Consider the following 12,326-nt stretch of genomic DNA (forward strand, 5'->3'; position numbering starts at 1 on the left):
TCGGTGCATTTGATCATATTCCCTCCTTTCTCTTTCTGAAAGTTAAGTCATAAGTTGGATCTCACAACTACATAACTTTATCTTTACTTGACTCATAGACGAAAGCGGCATAGTACAATAAAATATATGAACTGCTGTGAGATGAATGTTTTACTTTAGCAAAATATTTTCTCTTATTGTATTCAGTTTTCTATTTGTTTCCTTTTCGTTTGTAAAGTAACTTTAAATAAAGAAATAAATAAACAAAAAACTTACGAGCAATGATTTAATATCACATAAGGACTCTCGTCCCAACAAAGATAATGCTGCAAGACCACAAAAGGCATATCCTCCATGAGCTTCCATACCAGGAACACCTGAGAAGCCACCTTCATACGTCTGACAGCTGAAAATACCATTCGATACTTAGTTAGAATAAAATAGACACGATATATTACCAGAGTGTTCCATAAGTTTCCTGTCACACACTAGGTGGAAAATGAAAAGACAAGAGAAAGGTATAGATGGGACTTGACTTTGCAAAATGCGAACGATTATATTTTACAGTGGATACTCACATTTTCGCCAAACTGCGAATGTCCTGTGTATACCACTCCTTGAACTTCTAGTTGATAATCATTTGCACTCCACACCGCACATCATCCTCATTGATGAACGTTTTACCACGAAGGAAGTGTCCCATTGCATGGAACAAATGGTAATCTGAAAGTACTACGGTAGGACTGTACCCTGGATGTGGTAACAGTCCTACAACTTCACAGTTACAGAATTTTTCTTCAGTGCCACGAGATCTACGGCAGGAAGCATTGTCCTGCTGCATCAACAGATGCTTGTGGTTGATTTGGTGGGGATAATTTTATGATACAGTTTGATACTTTCGTTCCAGTTGCTCACAGTACAGCTCAGCATTCACAGCATAAGGAACAAGTTCCCAGTGCACGAAACCTTTAAAATTCCATCATATTCTAAAAGCATGACTGTGTTCAAAGAGCCCCTGTTTCACGAGGGGTGGTGCGTCCTGGTCTGGGTCCAAATATTGATTACTAATGTCTGAAATCCGACAGTAAATTCAATTTTCGTCTGACATCACGAAACAACGATCTACAGAATTGTTCAACAGTTCAGTGTTTTCCACACTTCCAACCTTCGTAGTACCTGCTCAGGAATGAGATCGTTGGAGACAATTCGACTTCGTCTGTACACCTTGTCAACGGTGGCCAATATCCTTTGTATGGTTGATTTTGAGGTACACACCTCGGCAATTAACATACGGGGATGGTGCTCGGATCTGCCTCTACGGCTTGGCGTACAGTCTCCATGTTGAAGGTGGGGGATCTTCCTGCACTGTCTTTTTCTGGCAAGTCATAATCACCCTATTTGAGTTCTTTGAACAATATTTTTGCTGTCCCCTAACTCATTGCATGTTCCCTTTTCACCATACAGACGTTTCGTGCTGCTTTAAGGGTTGTGTATCTCAGTTGAAACTCATACATTAGGAGCTCACGAATAAGTGTTCTTTGCTATTCGATATTTCAGATGAGAAGACCACCTACCACGAGAATAAAAACGGTCACTAATGAATATATACAAGGAGATAAATTCCTCTGTACACTGGCATATTGGTTGCTACTCCTGTTAACCACTAACGTTCCCAGAGGTGACCAAAGTTCATGTTCTGGCATGGCAGGAAACTTATGGCACATCTTAGTTATGTCAAATGGAGAAACAACACATTTTATATCACACTAATTCCTCTACAGGTGCGAATTCAGCGATATACAAAGATTTTTAAAAATGCGCTACTGAACCCGAATCGAAATGGGTTTCCAGTTTACCGTGATGATGCGTTAATCATTACGCTACCCAGTTCGCTCTCTGGACAGCCATACATTTCATCTGTCTCCTAATGTTTGTATATATAGTTGGTACAAAGGATTTCCCAAACAGACACAAACATGAAAATGAATACATTTCAGATGAAAAACACTATCACACAGAAATAAACGTAAAATTACAATAAGCGTTTTCGTTGACGTGCAAGGGAGGGGATGAAGCAGGAAGAAAGGATATTCATTACATGAGGAATTGCCTTATAGAACTGGTTTTATGTAAGGATACCATAAATGCACATAGGAATGGAATGGAATGCATTTATCTATTGATACTGTCCATCACTAGCAATACATTTCTCCCACAAAACATAGTTAATAGGTGGGGTCTTGCTACCTGGAGTAGATGAGCTAATCATGGGTACCACGAAACTTTAGTGAGGGATATAACACACGACATGTGTACGTTTGATTAACAGCATCTGAATAACTGTCGAGTAGGAGAGTATTGACAGAGGACGAGGTCGTCGTCATCACAATGGCCCAGAAACGTGTCATGCAAGCATCCAGTAGAAACATATGAAGTTACTGCCAATCAAGAACAGCAAAGAACAGGCCATACTCGCTAAACTAGTGACAGCTTGGTGCACGTGGTCCCGGGTTCGATTCCCGGCGGATGACCATTAAAATCTGAACGCATTACGGTGGTTCGGATTCTACCTTAAACTGTAGGTCTTTAAACTTACACGTCTCATAGCCTCGGAAGAGGCGCAAACCTCAGCAAACAAAGGCTAAGACCAGATTACGAAAAACGAGAGATATGATCTCTTTCATGATCAAGTAGATCCTATAGTAGGCAAGCAAGGTTCTGTAAATTCCATTGTGAGATTCTACGTATCTAGACTGCACTCTTAATTTGTCTCCATTCAATTTTATGTCTTCCGAAAGTTTTTGAAACAAACGTTTGAGAGTTATTTTTTACCCAATGGTTTTAACATTTAGGTTAAAGGAGACGATGAGTAATGAATGATGATAATGAAGTGAATGATGAAAGGACATTACACAATCCGTATCCTGTGCAGTGATTTACTCAGGGCATACAGATGTATACTGGCACTTTATAATTTCCTTTAACTTAAACGGCACAACCGTGAAATGCAAAGTTCAAAAAAATAAGAGTAAAATAGAGTATGTGAATTCTTGAACAGACGCCAGAAAAAAGCTGCTGGGTACAGAGTATTATCAATGGTGAAAATTACTGACCTAAGATTTTACGATGTCCGCGAAGTTTCCTTTAACCCTCTTGCTGCGAAATTCAACTTCAGTCTACAAAATCAACTTTTATTTATATTTCGCTAGGATATTCGTCTTCAGCCGCTCATTGTATATGGAATATTTGGTTGCGATAATGTGTTGCATGGTGATGCCAACTGGCGGTGACTTCATTGAACTAAAGCAATAAAACACAAATGATTACGAAAGCCTTGCTTCATTCTATTGAGGCTGTTTGCGGGTCTGACGCTAGCAAGTTAAAGCAAAAAAACAATACCGTGCGGGAAAAAAAAGATAGTAAGATAGGTGTAATTTTGCTATATTCTGACTCAGATGTGTCAGATGATAAGAATTTTCATTTTTGCCGGATTAAAAAAAAAAATAAAAAAAAAAAAAACAAGAATCACCCGAAAATATGATTCCGCAGCGAAAAGGTTAACTAATCCTTTACATTATACAGGGATCGTCCAGAAAAGAAGTTCCGATGGACAATTAAGAAACACACAATGTAATGGGACAAAACCGAAGTGCACTGAGGAAATAACGAAAACTGATTTCAATTGTGATTATAACCTAACAGTAAGAACACGTTAGTCGCAGCATCATGAGAGCTTTCAGGTGCAAAAAAGATTAAAATTAGAAGGGGGTGACACATCTGGGATATTCGGGTGATGAGGAACTCTTTCGCAAGCAAACTCTGAAAATGTTCCTCATCATGTACGTATATCGTTTCGTGCTTCGTTAAACTACAGCTCTCGCCTCCATACCATTGAAGCACTAACGACCTACTCACCATACACATCACCAATTCGATAGTGAGTTCCAGCTGCTGACATATTCCGTTAACTCAAATAAATCGTATGACAGTGCATTTCACATGTGGCGAGTGTTTCGATTTTCTTGAACATTGTCGCAAGTCACTACGAAGCGTCTGCACTTCTATCTACTCTAAAACGAAAATATCTGATTTGCAAACGGGTCAAACTATTCATTACACACACACACACTCTCTTATGACTGCACCACACTTACGACATAAATTGCAAACGACTTACTTTCTGGACGTCCTTTGCAGCAATCTCTGCGGAATGCTAAGATTTTATGCCAACAGCTACCAGAACAAATTTTATTTCTTCATCAATTTTATCATTTGTATTTCTTTTATGTTCTCGTTTTCTACAAGAAATTAACTGCATGCAAGGAAAAGCACATTCTTTGATGTGATCTTCCATTAAATCAGAGACCTATTATCTCGCTACAACAAGGATACACATGAAGTTTCAGTCCTGGCTCTCACCGATTTTGTCAGATAAGAAGTTTATTTCCTATCTTAAAAACACTTGTTTTACGCTAATATATCAAAACAACTAATGCAGCTCCTATTTTTTACCTGACGATCCACTCAGCTGACTTCTCGAACATTTCATCTGTATAAATGTTCGTAAGCCTTGCAACCGCTAACGCACAATACACTCCACGGAGATCAACTTCTCCACCTACATGCATTTGGAAGGCTCCTTCTGGCGTTCGTAATGACCATAAAAAATTCTGCAATGCCTCCCTGTAACCAAAAATATTTACTGTACATTGTGATGCAATATATATGCAAGGATCGATGTAATTTAAAATTCAAGTACCCTCTAAACTTTATGTCTTGGAATATAAATTGTCTAATTGACTTACATTTCTATTTATTTTAAATGTGTAAATTTGTATAACCACTCATTATTAATTCTATACATAATCGGCAGAGAAATAATTACTGTACCTAGTACTTTCTAAATAAGCTATGTATCTGTCATTAATTTTAGAAAAGTAACGCGAATTCACCCCATCCTTATTTGTTGAAACACTAAGACAGACACTTTTTTATGATGTGTGTGATTTTATTTAAAACGAATGCCTATCTCTTTTTTCAAGTGTTGTATTTGAACTTGTAGATAGGTTCGAAACAAAGCAATTATTTGTTTGCTACGTTGTATTAAAATATCCCGCCTAGGGATAGAGAGGTATCAATTGAAAGGTGTATATTTCCCTGTTATTTTTGTCAATTATCCACACTATGTAAAAATGCATTCTTCAAAAACATCTGTACTCTTGCTCATACGAGGGAATGAATGAAGCAAAGGTGTATCTCGATGATCTTGAAGTTTTGCTGGCGTCTACTATTAATCCAATGTTCTTGGACCTGCTGCCAGTGTGAATGCTGCTGTGCTGAGCTTTCGTATCTTCTTTAGCTACTACAGAACTTTGATTGAAGCTTGAAAATTTCGAACGATTAAGAATACTTTGGTTTTAAATGAAGGCGTTTGGCCAGTATTTCTTGAACATGACTGTACACGGTTGTTATGAAGAAGGTAAATACCATTTTAATTTCACCGTATGACACACATGCACACACATAAACTTCACAGTACCAAAACTTACAAGGGAAAATCATCTGTACTAAATAGTTTCATAATTTATCAAAAGAAAATTAATGTCTGATCATAATGTAGCATTAACAAATAAAACTGCAGTATGATTCGTGTTTTGACACTCTTTATATTTGATTGACAAGGAAATTATAAAATTATCCAATGGAAACAGTTAAGTTTATCTTGCTACTTCCAACTTAACATTTCTGACAAGAGTAGCCCAATTAGAAATTAGTAACGTGAGAGTTAGTATTTGTTAATAAAAGAATCATCCCAGAACTACATTTTCAAAAACGAGTATGATGATATACACTCATGAGCAATTGAGTTGTCGTTTTGACGAAATTGCTCTGAGCTCGGCCCCGCGAATGTAATAGGAGTGTGCGGCATGTAACAGTGACGACGTTAGGTCTTAGTACGGGCTGTATGAGCAACAGTTGACTACGACACCTCAGTGCATTTGATTGCGGCCACTGTCAAAACCACGTCATCGACAATGCAATGCTGGCATTGAGCTTTCCAAGGGCCACTGTATCAAGAGTGTACTGTAAGTGCGTAGATTCTGGCAAAACTACCGCTGCCACTATTAAGTGTCGTGGTGTACGACACGTTGATGACAGGAGTCGCCGTCAGCTAGCTCGGATGATCCGAAAGGATACAAGGGTCACAGAGAAAGAGATCACTCATGAATTCAATGCTGAACAACAACGATGTGTAAGCAGCAACACCATCTAGAACAAACTTCTCGTTATGGCGTACAGAAGCAAGTCACACGATGAGACCTCTACTCAGCATCCGTCAAGGTACGAACGCTCGAGGCATGGGAAAGTTCGCTTGGACAGATGAGTTGCGGGACCAGTTGGTACATGCCGATGGCTGGGTACTAGTGCGTCGTCAGTCACATAAGGCACTGGATCCCTCTTGTTAGCAGAATACAGTTCAAGCCAGTGGAGGTGGTATCCTCGTATGGAGAAAGATGAAATGGGATCCCTGGTACATCTGACAAAATATCTCACCGGTGCAAGTTACAGGAACTTGCTAGCAGATCATGTTTACCCTTGTGTTCGCCTATAGCACCTTACAGGTGACCTGTACATACAGCAAGACAATGTTATAGGTCATCACTTCCGAACTGTGATTTATTGGTTCGATGAGCACTCCACGGAGTGAAGATCTTGCACCCGATCTCAATTCCATTGAGTAGATCTGGAATGTTGTTGAAAAGGGGTGTGCGTACTCTAGAACATGCTCCGACCAATCTTCGTAGATTATGGGAGGCTGTGCAGCGATCACGGTTTAGTATGGTTCTCTCAACGCTTCTAGTGTCCTGTAGAGTCCATGCCACGCCGAATCAGCACCATCTAGGCAAAGGAGGTGCTACACGATACTAGCCAAGTACCTCTAATTCAATTACTTAAGAGTGTATTAGTCTTACCTAACACGCAAGTTACATCTTACTTAGATGACACATATTAAACAATGCACTAGTACCAAAACTGCGTCATTCCATGTGAAATCAACCAAGCCCAAAACATCACGGCGTCGATGAAACTTGATGTACATGTAGGCCCCTATGAGAGATGGTCATGCACCAAATTTTGGCCTGTACCCCATATAGTTTCAGAGTACAGGGTGGTAAAAAATGGACAATTTAGAGTTTTTTTTTTTTTTTTAAGAACCTTGTTAGCGTCAATTGGTCGTATCTCCCGTAAATATTAAGCTAGAGAGAAAAATATTATACCATTTTGAAGAGGAAAGAATACGCTACAAGATATGTCAGAACATTTATTTGAAAATCAAATATTTTCCGGGAAAATTTTGGATCAGTGATATCTTAGAAACTGCCCCTTTGATTTCCTTGAAATTGGGTACCAAGGTAGTTCCATATGTCTGGCATAAATGCGCCAAATGTCAACTTAGGCCAAGAATGGGCCTAGAGTCTACAATGATTTTCGTGTGACCATGTCGGGAGAGACACATGGGATGTCAATATGGCAACTTGCCAATTTGCCAGTACTAGTGAAGTAAGGTGTAACTGATCTAGCAGTAATGTTTTTTCTGCTGCAATCTGTAATTCAATAATTCTGTGGGATCTTTGGAACATTCCATTACGTACGTCAGCTGCTCTGGAGCGGCGCCTACTTAGCTCCTTCCTGCACTTGTTGCACACATTCCTCAGACTCTGAGCTTTGAGTTGTAGAGCCAGTCATGCCATCCACGTTTGCATCGAGCGAAGTGTAATCCTCACCTTACTGCTACGACTGCCAAATGGATTGGCACAGTAGAGGCGTGGCAATGCTGGCATAGTAGAATCACCTAAGCAGCAATACAGCTTTAAAATGCACACAGTTATACATAATGCTGTACCTGGATCACGGGACCATCCACTACTGATATTCGGTAATCTGCTGTATAATCACTGTGATCTCACTAGCTATGCTTGAACACTATACAGATACTTGCATCTAGACTTGTTAAGTCTAGAGCTAAGAGCTTACTGGCATCCAATGTCAATGTCCTCCGTTTTTATACAGTTAACGAACCTTCCATAATGTTCCAGACAGTTCTAAAACTTTCTAGAATGTTGCAGATGATTCTAAAACGTTCTAGCATGTTCCAGACGGTTCTAGAACCTTCTAGAATGTTCACAAATTTAGGTCAATGCAATGTACTACGATTGATAATGGAATGTTTCAAAGATCCCAACAGGATTATTGAATTACAGATTGCACCAGAAAAACATTACTGCTAGGTCAGGTACACCTTACTTCACCAAATTACTACATTGGCACCTCACGTGTCTCTCCCAACATGGTCACACGAAAATCATTGTAGACTCCAGGCCCATTCTTAGACAAAGTTGACATTTGGCACACTTATGCTAGACATATGGGACTACTTTGGTACTCACTTTCAAGGAAATCAAATGGGCGTTTCTGAGATATTACTGATTCAAAATTTTTCGGGATTTCCCGGAAAATGTTTGATTTCCAAATAAATGTTCTGACATATCTTGTAGCTTATTCTTTCCTCTTCAAAATAGTATAATATTTTTCTCTCTAGCTCAATATTTACGGGAGACATGACCAATTGAAGCTAAGAAGGTTCTACGAAAAACAAAATTTGTTCATTTTTTACCACCCTGTACTCTGAAACTACAGGGGGTATAGGCCTAAAATTTGTTGCATGATTATCTCTCATAGATGCCTACATGTACACCATATTTCATCCAATTCTGAGACGACGAGGTGTTTTTTTTTTTTTTTTTTTTTTCTTTCTTGAAAATTTGGTTAATCTCACATGAAATGGCTCAACTGCTCTATGAACTTCTGTTATCTTATAACTTTCTAAAGTGTTCGTTGCACTTAGTATTCCTCTTACACATAAACTCTTTCATAGAATAAAATCATAGTTAATTAAATTGGGAAACTACTATATACTATTCGAGATTATTTCCTTGCGATTATACATAACATTTCACTAATAGTAATTACATATATTATTTACATTAGCAGTAGATGGAAGACATTTACTTTTTTTTTTCTCATTCAGTTACCTATTAATAACACTGTATGCCTCTTCTGTCCCTAAGATACAAAGTGCATTCACAGCTGCATAAGTAGGTGCCAAATGTGAATACTGGCCTGGTCCACCACCGAAGCCTCCTTCTGGATTCTGACATCTGAAAAATAAAATGTGATATTAATATAATTATCCGCTGAACATTATACATAAATGTACTAGAAAAATAGACTACCATGCTTCTCGCTCTATAGAAATTCTGCGGATAATTAAACAAGAACATGACTTGCTGTAGTATTGTCCAAAAGCAGGCTTGTAGCTCATTTCCTCTAACACAATAATTAGTTGGTCCACTAAGCTAGTAGAGCAAGGTTATGATGGCTATTCCCTCTTCGGTGATTCAAAGAAGATAACGGAAAATATAATTACAAAACTGAAGTGAAAAGATAGATTGAGATCTACGATTATAAACAGTACATGCATCACAATTAGATAAGCAAAACGAAAACACACACACACACACAACAAACAAACAAACAAACAAACAAAAAAAACTGCGCCATGTTGAACGATGCGATAGGGAAGAACAATTTCCCAGGTCAATTTTGGAAAAGACTTTTAAGGGAATGAAAAGCAAACATACTACTTTCATCGTACTTCCTTTATTTCATTATCTTTTTGAAAATATAAGACAGGTAGAAGACAGCAATAAAGAGTTGCCATGTTCGTGCTGATTTCTATCAAACGGCTGTGGTTCTCTGTTAGAAAATTATTTTTACACATAATTTAGGCAAAAAGCCACAGATATTCTGCATTTATGCATTTCACAATTTTTATCTTATTTACAATATTTTTACGATAATTCATATTCATCTTTCTGAAATCATTATTTTATTACATCTCATAAAAACTGAAGTTCATATATATATATGTCTCCATAATATAAGCTCGTTAATTTATGACTGTACAGGACTATACGAGATGATAGAAAGTTACCGGTGTAACACAAAAATCGATATTTCACCAATAAGAGAAAATAAATTTCTTTTTCATGAATATTACCTTTGACACACGTGATCGTGAGTTGAATTTCCGGTGGGAGCATTAAAAAACTTTGACTGAGTTATGGTGATTCCAATCCCACATTAAACTGTAGGTCCAGGTCTCATATAGCCTTCTGGAAAGGGATGCTAAACTTGAATAAATATTCAGATTTTGGCAGAATTCTACTATCAGAGGTGTTCACTACGGTAACACTGGTTTCTTAAAACATAAGAATTTGTGGTACAGGACATGTGGTCTAAACGACTAGGTGAAAGTGCGCGACTGGTCAGGAAGCGAATTCGGTAGCGAAAGAGTTTGCATATTGTAAAGTGGAGACCTGTGTTAAGTTTCCATTCTGTCAGTCAACTTATGATCATAGAAACTTCATAGAAATCACATTTACGAGAAGACACAGATCATGCCTGTGTCAGTCTACCGGGTTCCTTTAAATATATGTTCCCCACATTTCATCCTGTGGAAAGACACTATGGCTGGACTGATATCCTTGTAATCTTTGCTGGAACTGAAATTCATATCAGTATACAACTCACCAGGTACTCAAGAGGCTGCGGTCCTTAATCCTAAAGATAACGAAGTTGACTTCACTATCAGTCAGATTTAAAAAAGAATCCAAATTCCACAATCGAAAAAATTAGAATCACAAATGCTACATATTACCATTACAGGCTGCCTGAGAATTTTAAAAAGAAATAAACCGAACCTGTTCATTCTTAAGTTCAAATTTACAAGCTCCAACACCAACGTGAGAAGTTAATTAATTAGGTAGTTAAGACACAACCCAAAACAAATGTTTCTTTCAAAATTTCAGACAAAAGTGGTGTGATATTTAACTTTCCTCAGGTCTCAAAATTAGCTAAAAATCTAACTCCTAACTTTCACCAGGATGTCTCCTCACTGTTGAAAATAAAGCTATATGTAAAAATAAGATTAGCTCCGTAAAGTCCGTTAGTGACCCAAACATAAGCACATTAATTAGTGTATTAACTCAGGCTGCAAACAACGCCCATTTATGTAAAAGTACTAAATAAAATTACTACCAAAATATACTTCGCGTGCTTATATGATTAACTTGCATCACAGCTTCTAAGAAAACTGTAAAACCTGGATAAGTACCATGGGCATCTCTGGCATGAAAAGATTGAGAGAGGTGACTATAACAAAGAATACTTGTAGATTCGAACTAAATTTACATCAAAAATCGTGAGGTAAATGGGAAGATACTTGAGCTAGTGGGATCGAGTTTCTGCCTCTACCAGTAAAGTTAATCATAATATATTATTCCATCATTGGTACTTTACTTGCTAGATATTTAGAAATTACTGTTTACTATGATCATTAGGATATTTTGCCTTAATGTAGGATTCATACCATTAATTCTGTATTTCTCTACCATCGTTGTTTTACTTCCATCATATTTTAAATTTAACGTCCTAAATTTAAACGCTAGATTAGATACATCGCATGAATTGATAAAATTAAAACAATAATAGGCTATAACCCAGAGTTAAATGAGTTTGACGTCCCAGATTTTTGCACTCTAACGGAAACGATGAGAAATGAATGACGATAATGAAACAATGGTGAAAGAACAATACATAATACTCATACCCTACGCGCTAATCAAAATCGCCGCCCTAATACCTTAGAGAGGTCAACCACGCTACCTGGTCCCAATTATAAGGTTATTTCACTGATATAGCTTATTATATACCTTGCTAAGAACTGTGCTATTTTCGAGGAATCTTCTGGCAGCAGATTTTCATCCAAGAGATCTAAGGAATGAAGTATCCAATAACATAACCACGGCCGACTAGCATCAAGACACTGAAAGTATATAATTAAAAAAAAAACGTTACTTACTATGTTCATAATTTATATATATATATATATAATGTATGTACAGGGTGGTCCATATTTCTTTATTTCCTGCAGAATAAATAAAGTAATATTTTTTAATTGCACTGTATGTTGAAGTGTAAACTTGGGAATCGTACATAGTTAACTAATAAATTTTCTTTTGTGTGTTTCCAGCATATCTCACTAGTGGAACCTCAAAGGAAGTTATGTCAACACTTCTACAAGCGAGAGGCTTCACCCCGAAAAGAAACACTGTTCAACAACGACATTTTCACAGACAAAACTAGTTGTTCTTCATAGATTTTCCGGCGTTGAAAACGAAAATCACGGAGAACTGTTTCTCCTAGCTCAAATTTCCTAATAA

The 12,326-nt window shown here is 37.6% G+C and overlaps 1 protein-coding gene across 2 annotated transcripts in view; it reads right to left on the reverse strand.

Moving 5' to 3' along the window:
* Fntb (Farnesyl transferase beta subunit) overlaps positions 1-12,326 on the reverse strand; it is a 51,390-nt gene that overhangs the window by 19,623 nt on the left and 19,441 nt on the right. For both annotated transcript variants that reach the window (XM_081730666.1, XM_081730667.1), the window contains exons 3-6: positions 11,817-11,929; positions 9,075-9,200; positions 4,492-4,662; positions 256-385 (exon numbers count right to left, since the gene is read on the reverse strand). In XM_081730666.1, the coding sequence (XP_081586792.1) occupies positions 256-385; positions 4,492-4,662; positions 9,075-9,200; positions 11,817-11,929 (540 nt within the window). The remainder of the gene's footprint in view (positions 1-255; positions 386-4,491; positions 4,663-9,074; positions 9,201-11,816; positions 11,930-12,326) is intronic.

Source organism: Thermobia domestica, chromosome 11, assembly GCF_964235325.1.
Source record: "Thermobia domestica chromosome 11, izTheDome1.hap1.1, whole genome shotgun sequence".
Classification (NCBI taxonomy): Eukaryota; Metazoa; Arthropoda; class Insecta; order Zygentoma; family Lepismatidae; genus Thermobia; species Thermobia domestica.